This window comes from Meleagris gallopavo, chromosome 14 (assembly GCF_905368555.1).
Source record: "Meleagris gallopavo chromosome 14, MGAL_WU_HG_1.1, whole genome shotgun sequence".
NCBI classification, from domain to species: Eukaryota; Metazoa; Chordata; class Aves; order Galliformes; family Phasianidae; genus Meleagris; species Meleagris gallopavo.
This window is the reverse complement of record NC_139417.1, coordinates 17825479-17840528: the sequence shown is the minus strand read 5'-3', so window position 1 is coordinate 17840528 and position 15050 is coordinate 17825479. Positions and strand designations below refer to the sequence as shown.

General features: G+C 42.7%; 1 protein-coding gene across 3 annotated transcripts in view; it reads right to left on the bottom strand.

Moving 5' to 3' along the window:
• LOC100541983 (contactin-4) overlaps nucleotides 1–15050 on the bottom strand; it is a 249894-nt gene that overhangs the window by 114253 nt on the left and 120591 nt on the right. For all 3 annotated transcript variants that reach the window (XM_085235518.1, XM_085235519.1, XM_085235517.1), the window contains exon 3: nucleotides 8953–9091. In XM_085235518.1, the coding sequence (XP_085091644.1) occupies nucleotides 8953–9007 (55 nt within the window). In that variant the 5' untranslated portion in view covers nucleotides 9008–9091. The remainder of the gene's footprint in view (nucleotides 1–8952; nucleotides 9092–15050) is intronic.

The window sequence follows — 15050 nt, the reverse complement described above, 5'->3', positions numbered from 1 at the left end:
GTGAGCAGTTTATACACTCCTACATTTCTCTGTTCCCAATGCACAATGGCTGCAAGCCCTCCTCCTGCACAGCATCGCTGTCCTCCTCTGTGCTCTCAAGTACTGCTGAGCAAAGAAGCTGCCCAAACTTTGCTGTTTCCTCCCATTTTCCCCACTTTTCCAGTGCAGCACATACTGGGGACAATAGGCCAAACCCTGGTGGCTGCCTTTTATCTATTTATTTTTTTTTAAGCTATGTTATGACATTTATCAAATTGCATAACATTCTTGCTAACCTCTGTAATGCTGTCTGCTATGCTTTCATTTATCCTTCAGTAAGTTCTTTTAAAATATAGCAGTAAGAAAGCAGAGAATGCCTGAACTTAAAATAAGACATGGTGGTAAAGCTTTACTGGCAACGGATGCCACAATAAGGGAACCTGAATTAAAAAAGAAGCACTGAAATCCTCTGTCATAAGTTTAAACACAACACCTTGCCGGAGCTGTGAACTCTGCTGCTGGCTCTGATGTGTAAAACCTCACAGGCTAACAACCTCTCACAGATCAATCCTGCAAAACACTGACAAGCACATTTTGCTTCTATCGCTGAGAAAAACCGACACTATAAGCACATTTTGTACGCAGCAAGCATGTTTCAGAAACAGCACGGCCACATCTGAGCAGAAACACTGAGTCTGACAGCTGTTGGAATGAACTGACAGTGCGACCTCAAAGAAAACTTGAAAAGTTTGGTTCAGAAACAATCAGAAAAATAATAATAATACTTATGACAAACGTGGTTAATGAACCATTACTGCCCGCAGCAATGCGACCAGAACAGAAGTAGAAATAACTACCACTGCTCCAAGGGAAGGGTGAAGATTTCTCTTTCCCAAACCCTTAGCTCAGGTCCTTGTCTCCCACGCACTATTTCAGAGTGGTTCAGCAACCCTGGGCCTTCCCAAGCTGCCCAGGCACTGCAGCAGCAGGACATCGCCCTGCGGACACACGGTGCTCCACTGGCACACACTGCAGATGCTGGCAGCTGCACAGGCGCGCCCTCAGCCACAAGTTCTTGCAGCCCTGCCCGCAGTTTCTTCATCTCCGCAGATTTTCTACGTCATTCCTGTTCCAAAATCAAATTCACCATTTTTAGCTGAGAAGACACGCAGCAGCTCGACCCAGCAATCCAGCACCAAACTACCACTAGAGACAGTGCTGCCTCCTGCTGACAAAGCCCTGCCTTTTATGAATGAGCTCTAAATCCTTCTGCAACACCACATCCAAGTGTGCCCTTTCTTGCACCCTGCAGGGGCTTAATTAATGTGACTAATGCCTGTCAAACCTTGCTCTTTCATGATGAGGGAGACAATCGTATGCTTTGCCTCACACTGGGATGTGCTGTTCGTAATACCTGTTTGCATGCATTTACATTAGAAAAAAGAAAAAAGAAAAAAAAAGAATAAAAAGGAGACAGCCATAAGCTTTCAACATGGTCTGGATGATGAAGCTGAGCTCAGAATGCCTCCTTTTAGTAGCATTTGGTGGCTCTGTGCCTTGTGCTTGCAATGCAATCCTGGTGCACTCCCACTGCTTTGCTCTTCTCGCCGCGGCACGGGGCAAAGCTCCTGCAATTCCTGTAATCCATCATTCACATACGGCTCCTGCAGCCAGAGATGCAGAAGAGGACATGTTTGTAAACAAACATCCATCACAGCTGCTTGCTCACGCTTGTATTTTCTTGCCCTTTCACCCTTTTTTGCTTATTTTCTTCTGATAAATACGGCTGCGGTTGAGTAACCATCACCTCGTGCTGCACTGCCACTGGAACCAGAAGGGGTGCTGACTAATTATGGGATTATACAGCGATTTGTGCCCAGGAGGGAAGATTGAGCTGGCGGAGAAATACTGAAATCATAAAAAGGACCATTGGCACTGACCCACAGCACCACAGTGCCAAATGTTTGGTGCATACATTGGTGCCAATACCACAAAGCAAACTCAACATTTACCTGCATGGCTGGAGCTATGAGCAATTACAAACTCATGTTACAAAAGCACTTCCTAGCTCTGGAGAGCCTGTGAGACAGGCGTATTAAATGAGCAATAAAATGCAACTTAATAGGGTCGCTGTTAAATTAGTTTCAATTATCAAACCCCGTTTTAACCAAATGAATGCCTGGCTTCCATCCAGGATGCACATAATTTACATGGAAAAGTGCTGGGTTCTCCCCCTTACTGCTAATCAATGACTTGTCACTTTGCCTTTTGTTGGGGAATAAATGCCATATTCTCTACTGAGTACATGAACGTACCAAAAAAAACAAAGCAAAACAGAACTCACAAGTTCAAGAAGAAATGCAGTTTAAAAAAAGAAAATAGTGAAAGCCAACTGTTAAACTTTTGATGAAGCAAAGTCAACATCGTTAAATTTTAGAAAACTTTATGGAGACTATTTTCTAATTAGTTGTCTGAAGAGCGTTTCCAGGACATTCTGACAAGAGAAGACCAAGAGAACCTCTTATAGTTTCAGAGTTGCCTACTTTTCCTTCTCTGGGTACGGTCACAGAGTACCTACTTGTCAAGCACAGAGGAGGCTGGAGACCTCTCCAGTTGTGTCCCACAGGCATCAGACCTACATTAGGCACTCAGGGAACCACAAACTCACGATAAATCAGGGAGGTGAAGGATCGTGGTACTTCAAATTATTGCCAAATCACAACTGGGATGTGAGCTTGGGAAAGGACAATACTGTTGTTTGTTCCATATGTGTCTCCTTATGAGGGACAGTATAAGAAACTTGAAATAGATTATTTGACACCTAGAATTTTGCAGCAGTTCTTCAGAAGCCAAGGAAGTGTGTATCTCATCTTCATTCCACCCATGCATCCAGCTGTCTCCAGCCCTTTTTTTATCTTCTGCATCACCCCCTGCCTTTGCATCTCAGGAATCCCAGCCATCAGCCTGTCTTCTTTCAAGTCCCTCTTCAAATATTGTCTAGTAAAGCCCACACAGCACGAACCTAGAGAAAATGCCATTTCACATGGATCATTCTAAAAACGGAAGGAGAGTGAGTGCTACAGGAATAAAGCTTGATCTGGCTCTCAGTGAGTGTTTCATCTCCCCTGCTCACACAGACGGGAAGCTTTCAGGGCAGAAATAATTTATTCCTCCAAGTCCCACAGAACACCCATTGTATTATCTGCCTTTTGCAAGTGAAACAAAAATAGCATTCTGAACTTTGTTAGGGATCTTCTTTGCATTCATGGAATACATAGATAGGATGAGTTAAACGATGGTAGGACAGATAGCCCCAAAATAATCAGGAGAAAGCCATCCAAATCATGCTCTACTCAACACGTTCAATCAAACCTCCATACCCATATTACTTTTCAACTATGCAGAAAGGACATGGGATGTTTTATAAATGACAAATTCTGCTAAAGCAGATGCACTTTTCACAGGTTTAATCTCAGAAAAGTGGAATTAAGACACATCAAAATATTAAGATAGATATATTTTTCATACATTTACTGACACCTGGAAAGTTTAATTAAGTTGAAAGTCACCAACTTCATCTGAAGATGGCTGGATGGTAAATTACTTGCCTGTCTAACTGATTATCAACTTCTGCAGTACTCAATTATAAATGGTTGTAATGCTTGCCTTGCTTCACAGCCTAATTAATGGGATATAGACTATTTAACAATCATGTGTTGGTTTGATTATGAAGTTAAATACATGAATTTTACTGCTAAATAACAATTCAAACATAAAGAAAAACAACTGAAAGCACTGCAGTGCTAACGTGCAAGTTCTTCTTTCGGCTTAATACTTTGTGAAACTTCTCTAAACTTGTAATAAGGAGTCTGCACATCACAAGTGTTACCTGTCACAGCATTTGACAAACGCTCCCAATAAACCAGCATAAAATAATATTCAGATGAGTGAGCTGCACTATAACAGTCTGTGCTCTATTCATTAAAGCAGCATTTACGGTGAGCAGCTCACTTACTTTCCATGGCACAGACTCCTTTGCAAGAGCACATGAAAACATCCACACTGCAGAACTGCTCATATGCTGCAGGACATGGAGCCCTGGTGACAACCAGAAAATGAAAATATCTTTGCATGGAAACTTTTGCATGTAGTGAATACATATATCGTTGTTTCTAGCTATACACTGTACCCTAGGATTGCAGTTCATAGAATTAAGGTTAGAAAACACCACTAGGTCCAACCACAGTTCTCAGACTACACAAAGATGTTGTCAGAACTGACACTGGAAGATGGGAACAGAGTTAGCAGCAAACCCCAGTGCCTGGTTTTCATTGCCTCTCTTACCTTCGCATTCTCCTCAATGACCACGTAAAGACTGTAAAGATTGCACAGTGAGGTCCCTTTCCAATAATATTTACATTTGCTACAGAATATTTTACCTCTAAAAGAAATCGACTAGGAGCATCAAATGTTGCCATAACATTTCAGTCTTACTGTCCACAAAGAAGCATTTTGAGACCAAATTCTCCCTAATTTGATAGATGCGTAGAAAAGTAGGTATTTTTCTAACTCCCTAAGTGAGATTTAATTTCAATACCTACCTACTAATTTAAATGCAAAGAAGCTAAATTGAAAAGAGGCATCATATAAAATGCACAGGGGATCAATACGCAGTCAGATAGTCAGAACATCTGCTTATAAAAATGTCTGTGTATTCTATTTTATTTTAAGTGTACCGTCTTACCTCAATATTTTTTCTTTGAGAAAGATGTAATTAAACTTGCCCAGATGGACTTATGAGTTAAACAGAGAAAAACATAATGTACCTAATCATCTGCGTGTGAGAGAAATTAGAGAATTGCACTGATATTGTCTCTAACTTTATAATTTGGGAAATCGTGGCCTAGATCAGAGTCAGGTCACATCTAGCGAGGGCTTTACTGCTGGCAGAACAGGAGCATGAAATGAGTGCAGACCAATCCACTGCAATCATAGTAAAACTTGCCATATAATCTCTAAATAAGCATTCATTATGTATAACCACATACATTTTCTAACCTTCCCTCTACAACAATGCACAGCTGGATGATAGTGTAGAATCCCATCTGATGGCTAAAAGTCTTGTGGTTTCAATTTTATTTAATTGTTGCCCACTTCAGATTTAATTGTTCTTATCTCTTAGCTCTTCCCCTCAGAAGTTTTTTCCAATTTGATCTTATTTTCCTCATTTAAACTGACCTCTTTATCTCCAGCTCTCCATACAACAGTAGCAGTTCCTTATACCAGTTTGAAAACCCTTCTAACATGAAAGAATGCATGTAACATCCTCTCCAAGATGGCTTCAAGGTTTAATACAAGGCATGAGCTTGCAAACTTTTCCATTGGAAATCCCTCCCTAAAGCCTATTTGTAGAGCTTGCATAGCTTTCCCTTGACATTAGAGGAACGCTAGACGGTTCTGGCATGAGTTAAAGACACTTGAACTCTACTTAGCAACAGAAAGCACAAAGAGAAGTCCTCGGGAGGACTCCAGCCTAAGTGCTCAGAACACACATGTGCCAGCTCCAGCATCACCTCCACTGCATCTTTCAGGAACCCAAACTGCCAAATGTTATCAATGCCAAACTATAATACTCGTGGTCTTTGCTTCAGCACTTACAAAAACTATAATACTCGTGGTCTTTGCTTCAGCACTTACAATTGTTCTTACCATGAAAACAAGAACTTTTACAACAGCACATCCCATTAGCTAGACAACAATCTTCATCTATTGCAAAATCATCCCTTGGACATGATGAGAACACAACGCAGAATCAATTCAACCACATTCAAGAGGCAGTAACACTTGTTGACTGACTCAGCCTGAGGCTTTAGGAGAGTTGGGGACCTTCACAATAAAGCCCTGGTTTTACATACACCGTTACAAGATACCTCAACAAAAGATAGATGAAAAAGAGTTCCATGATTGCAGAAGATTAACAGAACTTGCTAATACAGATTTTTGGGGCACATTTATAAAGCATATTTAACAGACTGCGCTATTCACCACATACCCTTTTGCTGTCTGGGGTCACCTGGCCTTCCTCCCACCTCCCTGGCTCTCCTGCAATTCAGAAAAAAACTCAGAGTTTAAGGATGAGCCTGATCTCATCTGCATAAACCTCCTACGAACTTCACTGACAGATTTCCAAGAACCAAGAAGCCAAGGGCTGCGTTGTGTTGGAAAAGCAGTATTAATAGGAGTCATTCAGAGCTTTATCTACTCCAAGTGCTGTGCAAACAGTAATTAGGCAGTCGGGTACAGAAATGCAAAGTGCTGCAGAACTGACCAAAATATAAATTAATTAATTAGAGAGCGGCAACAGATTAATCACTTTCTAGCTAACATCAAAGCACTAGTCGTGGGAACTACGCAGCACCAGAAAAAAAAAGAACTGAACAAAATGAATTGCCATATCACTTACAGAAGACCAACATTCAATATGTACAAATACTTCTTAGTCTAATTATTTGTATTCAGACATGAAATCTAGCAGAACTTTTTCTGTACGTAACCTACATCTGTTTGGATAAAAACATGCATTCAAATTGGCTTGTAAATATTCATCTCTGTAGGAACTTAATTTGTAACAGATTGGGATGCCCAAATCTCACTGGAATTTAATGGGAACTGGTGAAGAAATGTCCAACATTTCTTGAAAAATTACCCTTCATTTGATGTAGACCAGCCCTGCTGATTATGTGTTATTTTATGCTTTCTATTTGTGTATTAAGAGATCAGTGTCCACACTAACTTAGGCCTTGTATTGTTACGAAATCTGAAAGTCTGAAAATAAAGTCTCAAAATGAGACACTCTGTGAATAGGTATACAGTGCACAGTAAGTTTTCTCACACATGCATTTGCTCATTAAAGCCAGCTCTTCTCTCAAGCTGCATTGATATAAATTACAGTGATTTTTGTGCAACAGTGGAACGCACTTCAACGCCGATTGCTTTTTTTCCCAAGGAATTACATAGCCATGCTCTAAACACTCTGGCCTGAACCACTGCTGAGGCATTTGGCTGTGCCGTATCAGGTTGTGTTTCCGAGGCCACTCCAGTCTCCCTGCTCAGAGCAGACACAGCTGCCACTGCGCCTCCCTTTCACAAACCAAACTTCTGGAAACAGAAGCATCATTAAGGGGCTGCAAGAGCAGTTTGCTTATTGAAGCTGCTGTGTTTACATGGCGCTGGCTAAGAAGAAAGGAGGGAGAGCCTTGCTTGTGCTGAGCGGAGATCTTTGTTGGTAAAGGGTGAGAGCAAGTACAAGGGCAGAAAGCAGAGTACAGGAGGCTGGGCACGAGAGCAGGCCATGACAGCAAAGCAGAAGCACTCCTCAAGGGCTGCCAGGTTCCTTCATCCTCTGCCAAAACCTGCGTGGATCTTCACAGCTTAAATCACATTATAAAATATGCACATGCACACTCGCACAGGTAACACTATTCTTTGAGCAGGTCTGCAGCTCATTAGCATGCAAATAAGACTTCAGCAATGAAGCTCCTTAGTACAGGAAGATAACGAGGAAAAGATTTGCCTAAGAGTCACATAAAAGCAGGACATTTCCTACAGCCATGCTGCTAGGCCCTGCGAGCCGGCCAGGCGCACTGACCAGGTGCAGGCCTGACCGCTGCTGTGCTGCAGCTCCTGCAAGACAAAACCATCTCCTCACTCGCTGCCCACTGCACAACTTGCACCTGAGCATCTGGGAATCAACTCAGTAATAGGAGAGTGATGTGGTGCTAGGAGGATACCCAACGCCTGGCAAAGATGAGAAGAAAGGCTGCTGCATGTTCTGCTGAAGCTTTCATTTTGCTGACCTTAAACTTTCTGCAACAGATGCCTAAAATATAGAAATTACAGTACAAAAATATTTTCCATGCTTTTGTTTTTCCATAGTTTTGTTCATTTGCTTGTAATAAAGGCTCCTGCTTTCTGTGCTCCCACAGCATATCTTCTGGAGGGTTACAGCTCCTGTGCACTGCATTGCAGAATCTCTCTGCATCCAATTTTCTGCCAGCTCACAAACTGTCGTGGCACATGTAGGAAAACTTGGAACCAAACTTCAAAAATAGGGGCCAATATGTATAGGAATAGAAGCACCTTTGCATTCAGTAGAGCCAAGCAAAAGAAAGATGTTAGAAGCAGTTTGCTATTACCTAATGCTGAAATAGGGCCCTGATAGTGTTCACATGGAAAATGCGCACAAGTTACTAAACAAAACACTGAGTGTGAAACAGCAGATAAATTAGAGCAAACGAGATGAACACCAAAGTGACATATGCATTAATTAAAATCTAACAGCCCCCACTCAGACAAAACACGTCAGAGAACCACAGCAGTGGCAGAGCCTGTGGCAGCAGAACTGCTTGCCTGCAGTGAGCTTTGCTGGCCCTCTGTAAACCGGAGATGTCTTCAGGAACTGTTTCAGTTGCAGAAAAATGGCAATCTTCACAAATTTTATTTTGCTCAAAACAGTGCAACTCTCAGGGGGAAAAAAAAAACAAACGTAAAATACGACAGCTGCAGAAGATAGTTTTATTGATGAAATATGTTATTCTAATTATTTGTTAAATGAAGTGTGCTCTTAGCTGTAACACTCCTCATAACACCGCTTTAATGGGATTTAAAGCTGTACTCTACGTAGGTTTAATTGGGCATTGAAATACTTAGCACTGAACGTGAGAAAACAATGTTTGTCAACAGCAACTTGGATTGGGAGATGGGCAGAGCAGAGCTCTGAAACATGGAGCTTCTGCTGTGCTGATAATGTTCAGCTGGCTAAGAGCATCAGTGTGATCTGAGCAGCAACCTCTGGTAACACCAGCCATGGAGCACAGCCTAGTTTTGCCATTTTGTCATTGGAACGTAACATGCAGCAAACTTCTGCTTTGGTGCAAACATCCTAAAATTGAAAGTTTTAAAACAATGCTTTACCTGCAAGGCACACCATGAATGATTGCAGCACGAGCAGCTCCCATAGCAACCTCATCTTCAGCTTCCCAGGGCAGAGGAGACAAGTTCAGGAACTGCAGGAGAGAACCAGGCTCCGTGGAAATTTTAGGCCACTTTTAATCTGTAAAAAAGAAAAAGAGATTACAAGGAGACCTAGAATTGCTGCTCCTTCCTTTTGTTGGAAGTTTACTTTTCTTCCCAGGGAAATCACGTCTTAAGATCAAGAAAGAAGCTTTCAAAAACATTAAGAATTGAAATCATTCTGAGCAGCAGTAAGATGAGCATTGGTGTGAAGAAAAGAAGCTTGTCAGGAGAGAAGCATGGAAGCTTATGCAGAAAACCAGCTCTGCAAAGCGAGGCTCCAGGTGAACTGGGCACTAGCTCAGGATGCTGAGATGAAGCCCTAGGTCTGTACATGTCTCCATCTCTCCGTTTTCTCTCAACAGCAGATGCACTCACTGCCTCTTCGGGATAACTAGTGAATAGTTAACTCTGTAAACTACTGTTAAGAAGAAAGAATCACTCTCGCTTCTCTTCACAAATGCCACCCTCAAGTGAAGCAGACCACCTCTCCAGGCAATGCTTGCTAAGCAGCATTCTCACCCTGCTCAGGGCAGGGAATGTGTTTCCTGTCTCACCTCTTCACTGTACTGGAAATCTTCAAAAATACTTTCAATGAGATCGGGTGATCCTCAATCATTTGCTCATTCTCAATTACAACTAGTAAGCAGATGTAATTTTGAAGCAGGGAATCTGAAGATGCTCTGCTTATCACTGCAGTATATCCACCCTGCACAACGCAAGGGCAAAAAAAAGTCTCTCTCATGAAAGAAACCTTTTCCAGAGCAAGCATTTAAATATTAAAAAATAAATAAATCAGGCCAGACACACATTCTTATAACTTATTTATATCACTGAAGGCTGGAAGTTAAGGAGCCTTCGTGCTTACAAGACAAACTGCATGACTAATAGCATGTGAAGGGCTATCATTAGAGATCTCCGCTTGCTTTTGTGAGATAAAATTGATAGGATTCCTCTAATAAAGTCAGGTTGAATGCACTGAGAAGACTAAGAATCTGTCTTCTGATGCAATTTTGAAGAGGGTAGAGATTAATTGAGTATATTCATCTCTTCTCACGCAGACTGATTAGGCTAGCTGGGGTTAGCAGGAAGGCCTAATCAATGGAAACTAATAACATCTTAAGTGAGTGATTAGAGCATTAATTATTAATTTTTGTAGGAAAATGCCATCATAGACCTTTATATTGATTTACAAAGTTAAGCAGTTACTCTGTGTTTATAGGGAACTCAAGAAATGTATTTGTTGGCCCTCTGTAGTCTGCACAGACGTACAAACACTTTTTCCTCTCACCAAATTCTGTTGGTTACAACTGTCCCTACAGGAGACTTCCACCAAAGGCAAAAAGCTTTCGGTGCTACACTCACATCAGTGAGACTGGAGACAAATCCTACATTCACCAGCAGCTGCTGAAATTCTTTTGTGCTCTTGTTTTCCCACGTACCATTCCCATCAATAAGCCCATTGTGTCACTTAAAAGGCTGCTCTTCATTACACCACCAGTGCAATGCTTTATGGATACTCTCCTTACTGCAATAAGCTACCTGAGACTGAAACAGAACAATCACTTACAACCACTGATACCTAATTAAAAACACAAGAGGTACAGCACTTATCAACTTAAACCACTGCCAGGACGCCCACAGAAAGCAGTGCAGACCTGCCAGCCTGCAGGAAGGCCAGCCAGCACCACTGGGAATATAAAACACAACATCTGACCACAGCTCAGCAAAATGCTTCCATTTGTTCCATAGACTTTGAGGGCAGTGCTTCTAGAGAAGCGATGGAGATGAGAAACTGTTCTTCATGGAGGATCATTGAGCAGGCAGTCCTGTTTGTAGATTCATCATGCTCCTCTTCATAGAATCACCAAGGTTGAAAAAGACCTACAGGATCATCCAGTCCAACCATCCACCCATCACCAGTAGTTCTCACTAAGCCATGTCCCTCAACACAACATCCAAACGTTCCTTGAACAGCTCCAGGGTCAGTGACTCCACCACTTCCCTGGGCAGCCCATTCCAGTGCCTGACCACTCTTTCAGAAAAGCAGTATATCCTAATGTCTACTCCCCAGGGCTGCTGGGTTACCTATTTCATTCCCTGCTTTTCTGTCACTGCAAGAAAATCCTCAGTCTTCACCTCCTTACTGCTCCCTGCTGCTGCTCCTGATGCCCCATCCCTCTGGGGGAAGGCTGCAGCACTCTGCCTGCTTACACCTATTCTACTCATAGCTTTCTGCAAACTACTTGATATTCCATTCAGGAAATCGTGCTTCTCTAAGCATTTTAAAAACTAATACAAAACATTTCCAAAGTATTAATGTAAATTAGTTTTTGGCTTATAAGGGCATTAAAAATAGCAGGCTCTTTCTTTCTTCCCAGGATGATTTCGCACAGTCATTGGGTCTTGCTTTCAGACAAAAATAAAAGCTATGCTAAAAATATACATTTTTAGTACTCAGCAGAGTTAATAATTAAGCCAACTGAAAAAACTGAAAGTCTTCCCCAGTGCTTGGTTGTTCAAATATGCTCCATAGAACCAGCAGACATCAGAGGGTCACAGATGTCTTCAAAGAAAAAGAAATCAGGTTCCCTAATGTTACACACACCAGTGCGGTACAGGAAGTTTCCCAAAGAGAAATGCTGGCTGTCTTACCATAAAAAATAGTGAAAAGTAAATGAGATGATTTTACAATTACAAATATTTTCCTAAGGTTAAAATACAGCAGTATTCAAGATGCTGCTGCATTTTTTGTTTCTCATGATAGTTCCCCATTTCACATGTGAGTGACTCCAATCTCAGAAATATTTTCCTGTAAACATAGCTGCTACTCATATCAGTAGGCTCCTGATATGTTCAAGTCTCCATAAAGAAAAATGTCGAAACACAATTTTTTATGGTAACAACTTTGGGGAACGCAGTACTTGCATACGAGCAAAAGATATATAATTGAACAGATCCTTCCCACTTCTAAATGTTTTCTGACTATAACATCCCCAGGGGGTTTTGCTTCGCTTCTAAAGCGCTTCAAAATATTTTATTTCCAGAAAGAAATGTATGCAGTTTCAGCCTTATTTCTAAAAAGACAAAAATGACAAGTGCTCGCAGTTTGGAAGTGCATCCCATTAGAAAATATAAAGGCAACACACGTGCAGATGTGTTTCTAACTTTACTTTCAGCAACGCACCCACTGCAAATTCTTCTGCAAGGCACCTTAGTCTGCGATGGGAGTTTGACGAAGAAAGCTGACTTTAAGAATTCTGACTGTAGCAGGGAGTGAGAGGGAAAAAACTCACGTGCAAGGAAAAGGGAAGATGTGGCACTAAGGTTGTGACAGTGGTTGTAGTGGGGATGGTTGGATTTGGTGATCGTAGTGATCTCCACCAATCTTCATGATTCTACAGCTCTCATTTCTGTGTGGAGGCAGGGCTTGTTGCCAGTAATTTCAATTTGCATTTTTAATGAGTAGCACTTTTGAACAAACACAATGGAATAAAAATATAAAAAAAAAATAACGAAAAAAAAAAGGTATAAGGATGCATTCAACACATCCTTTAAATGCAACTCTCTTCTCTCACGCTGCTGCAGCTTTCAGCAGAATGGTAAGAGCTCATTTCAGACTGCAGAGGCTCCCAGAATATTCTGAAGGAAACCTTCCAAAACTTGCCTTCGGCCCCAAAGCACTGCAGCAGCACCAAGAAGCCTTAGCAAGCAGCTCACGTTTTCCTTCTGCACACCAGTGCACCACACAGTGCCAATTCTGTGAAACTCCAAAATAAATCACTGTTAATGAAGCATGCTACACATACAGACAGCATCAGGCATCTTTTAATCACCTAAACAAAGAAGAGCCAGAGGTAAGCACAAAGCACCCTGAGCACCAGCACAGGAGCTGCCAGTGGATGCAGCAGCACCTGCCTTGCCTAAACTTCCAAAGCATTACCAATCTTTCTAAACTGGAATGCGGGATTATAAAAGCAGCCTTCAGACTTGGTGCAAAAAGAGAGCAGAGCGATGAGCTGCCCCGACCAGCGTGAAGACTGGCATAGGTTCCCTTTAGCAGAATGCCACTAACCTGCAAAACTGGGCATCCCGTTACAAAAGGTGCCTAAAAGATGTCCCCATAAAGTTGGGGTCTTTGCAGTAGGACTGTTTTTCTCATTGATTTTTTCACTGCTCAGTTCCTTTGTGGCAGCTGTTATGATGAGCCCTGAGATAAATATCAGCCTTTCAGGAGAGGCCCTTTTGCACTGGGAGAAAAAAAGGGAATCCAAAGGGCATCCAGGGGAACGGAGGGGAGCAGGAGCCTCTTGCACTGCATTCACAGCACGTCTGCCAGATCCTGATCCATCTCAAGCTGCTTTGCTGAAATTATCTCTTCTGGAGCTGTGCTTATACACAATTCGTGTATTAGGAAATACATATGGGTGTAACGTGTGTGATAAAACAAATGACACACATACACTGTGTTTCCGAGACGTGCCTATGATAAATGGGGATGAAACGCTTCAAAAAATTAATTACCTAATAACAAGAATGAGAAAAGCAACGTCAGTTGTTACATTCTGTTTAGTCCTTCGGGCATTTGTTCCCACCCATGAGACAGAGATTTCATTTCACTCTACCCAGGAAGCTGCGGCCCCTCAGCGCAGACATTCCCAAGCTCACTCCTTTCATTTGTATTTGTCAGGTTCTCTTCTGCGTGCCGTCCCAGAGCCTTCCTCCCCTAGAAGGCAGCATCCAGAGCTCAGCTGTCCCGTAGGAGGACGACAAGGCACACAGATACGTGGCATGGGTACACCCGCCAGACTGAGTACAGCTGCTCACATGTGCCCTGACTGCACCAACCACATCCACACAGCCAACGTTTTTCTAACGGCGTCAGCAAAGCTCGCTGAAGGAACAACTCAGTAAGCATCCAGCGCAGTGAATCACGACCCATAGCAGTCAAACACACTTTCTGCTGCCCTGCCTGGATGTCAGCAGGGGGTGATTTCACCTCCTCCAAAACCCATCCAGCTGTGACCAGCTGTGCCAGGCAGGGCAGCCCTTCTCTGCCATGCAACACCAGGTGTGCACTGCTGCCAGCAGCCCTTCCTGACCTGTTAACTCATCAGTGCTTACAAGCAATACACCTGCTGGCCTTATGCAAATACACATATGTGTTTCAAATGCTGTCTAGAAACTCCAGAGATACCAAACAGTCAAATAAGAATTCAGACACTCTCCCAACGTTTTGCTGTGTTGCAGTGTTGCCCACACAGCCACGGCAGCAGCAGCGATCCGTGCCAAACACTGCTATTCCCAGCTGCACAGCACCTCCCGCTTCCGAGCGCAAATCACCACCGATGAAAAAATGGCAGTAATTAAAGCCTTTTAATTACGAGTCACTAATTACCACACAGTACCCTGTTAGAACCCTTGCCCTTGTCCGCTGCCCCCATGAATTGCTCTGTAAAACATGAATCATTTGTAAGCATGAACAGCAGCTCGAGGTAAGGAGATCTGGGTGACTAAAGGCAAACCTCAATTAAAGCTGCAGGTGTTCATTAGGGATCACTTTCTATTATTTCACCTTTTCCATGGAAAGGAGATATCAAAACCACACGCTGAACAGTGCTGCTCATCCTGCAGCTCACTGACCCACACAGCTCCCAGCCCCACGCACAGAAAAGTTTTCCATGCAGGGTGTGGGAAGTCCAAAACAAGCAGCTATCTTCTACAGCAGAGAACAAATAATCAACTCTGCACAGGATGCCAGCTTTCAGGATAGCGAAGAAAGTTTTATTTGCAAGAGGTTCAGGAGGGGAACCAAGCCCTGGACACAAACACGCAGGGTGAGGAGCACTTGGCCTGGAGTGCTGTTTATTATCCCATTCCCAAAGTTTCATCTCCAAGTTTCCAAAGGCAGTGCTGATGCCCTGGCCATGCCCTCGGGCTGAACTCAGCAGCTCTCCTGCCAGCTGCAGCTTATTTTCGGTGCTCGATTTCTCACCACA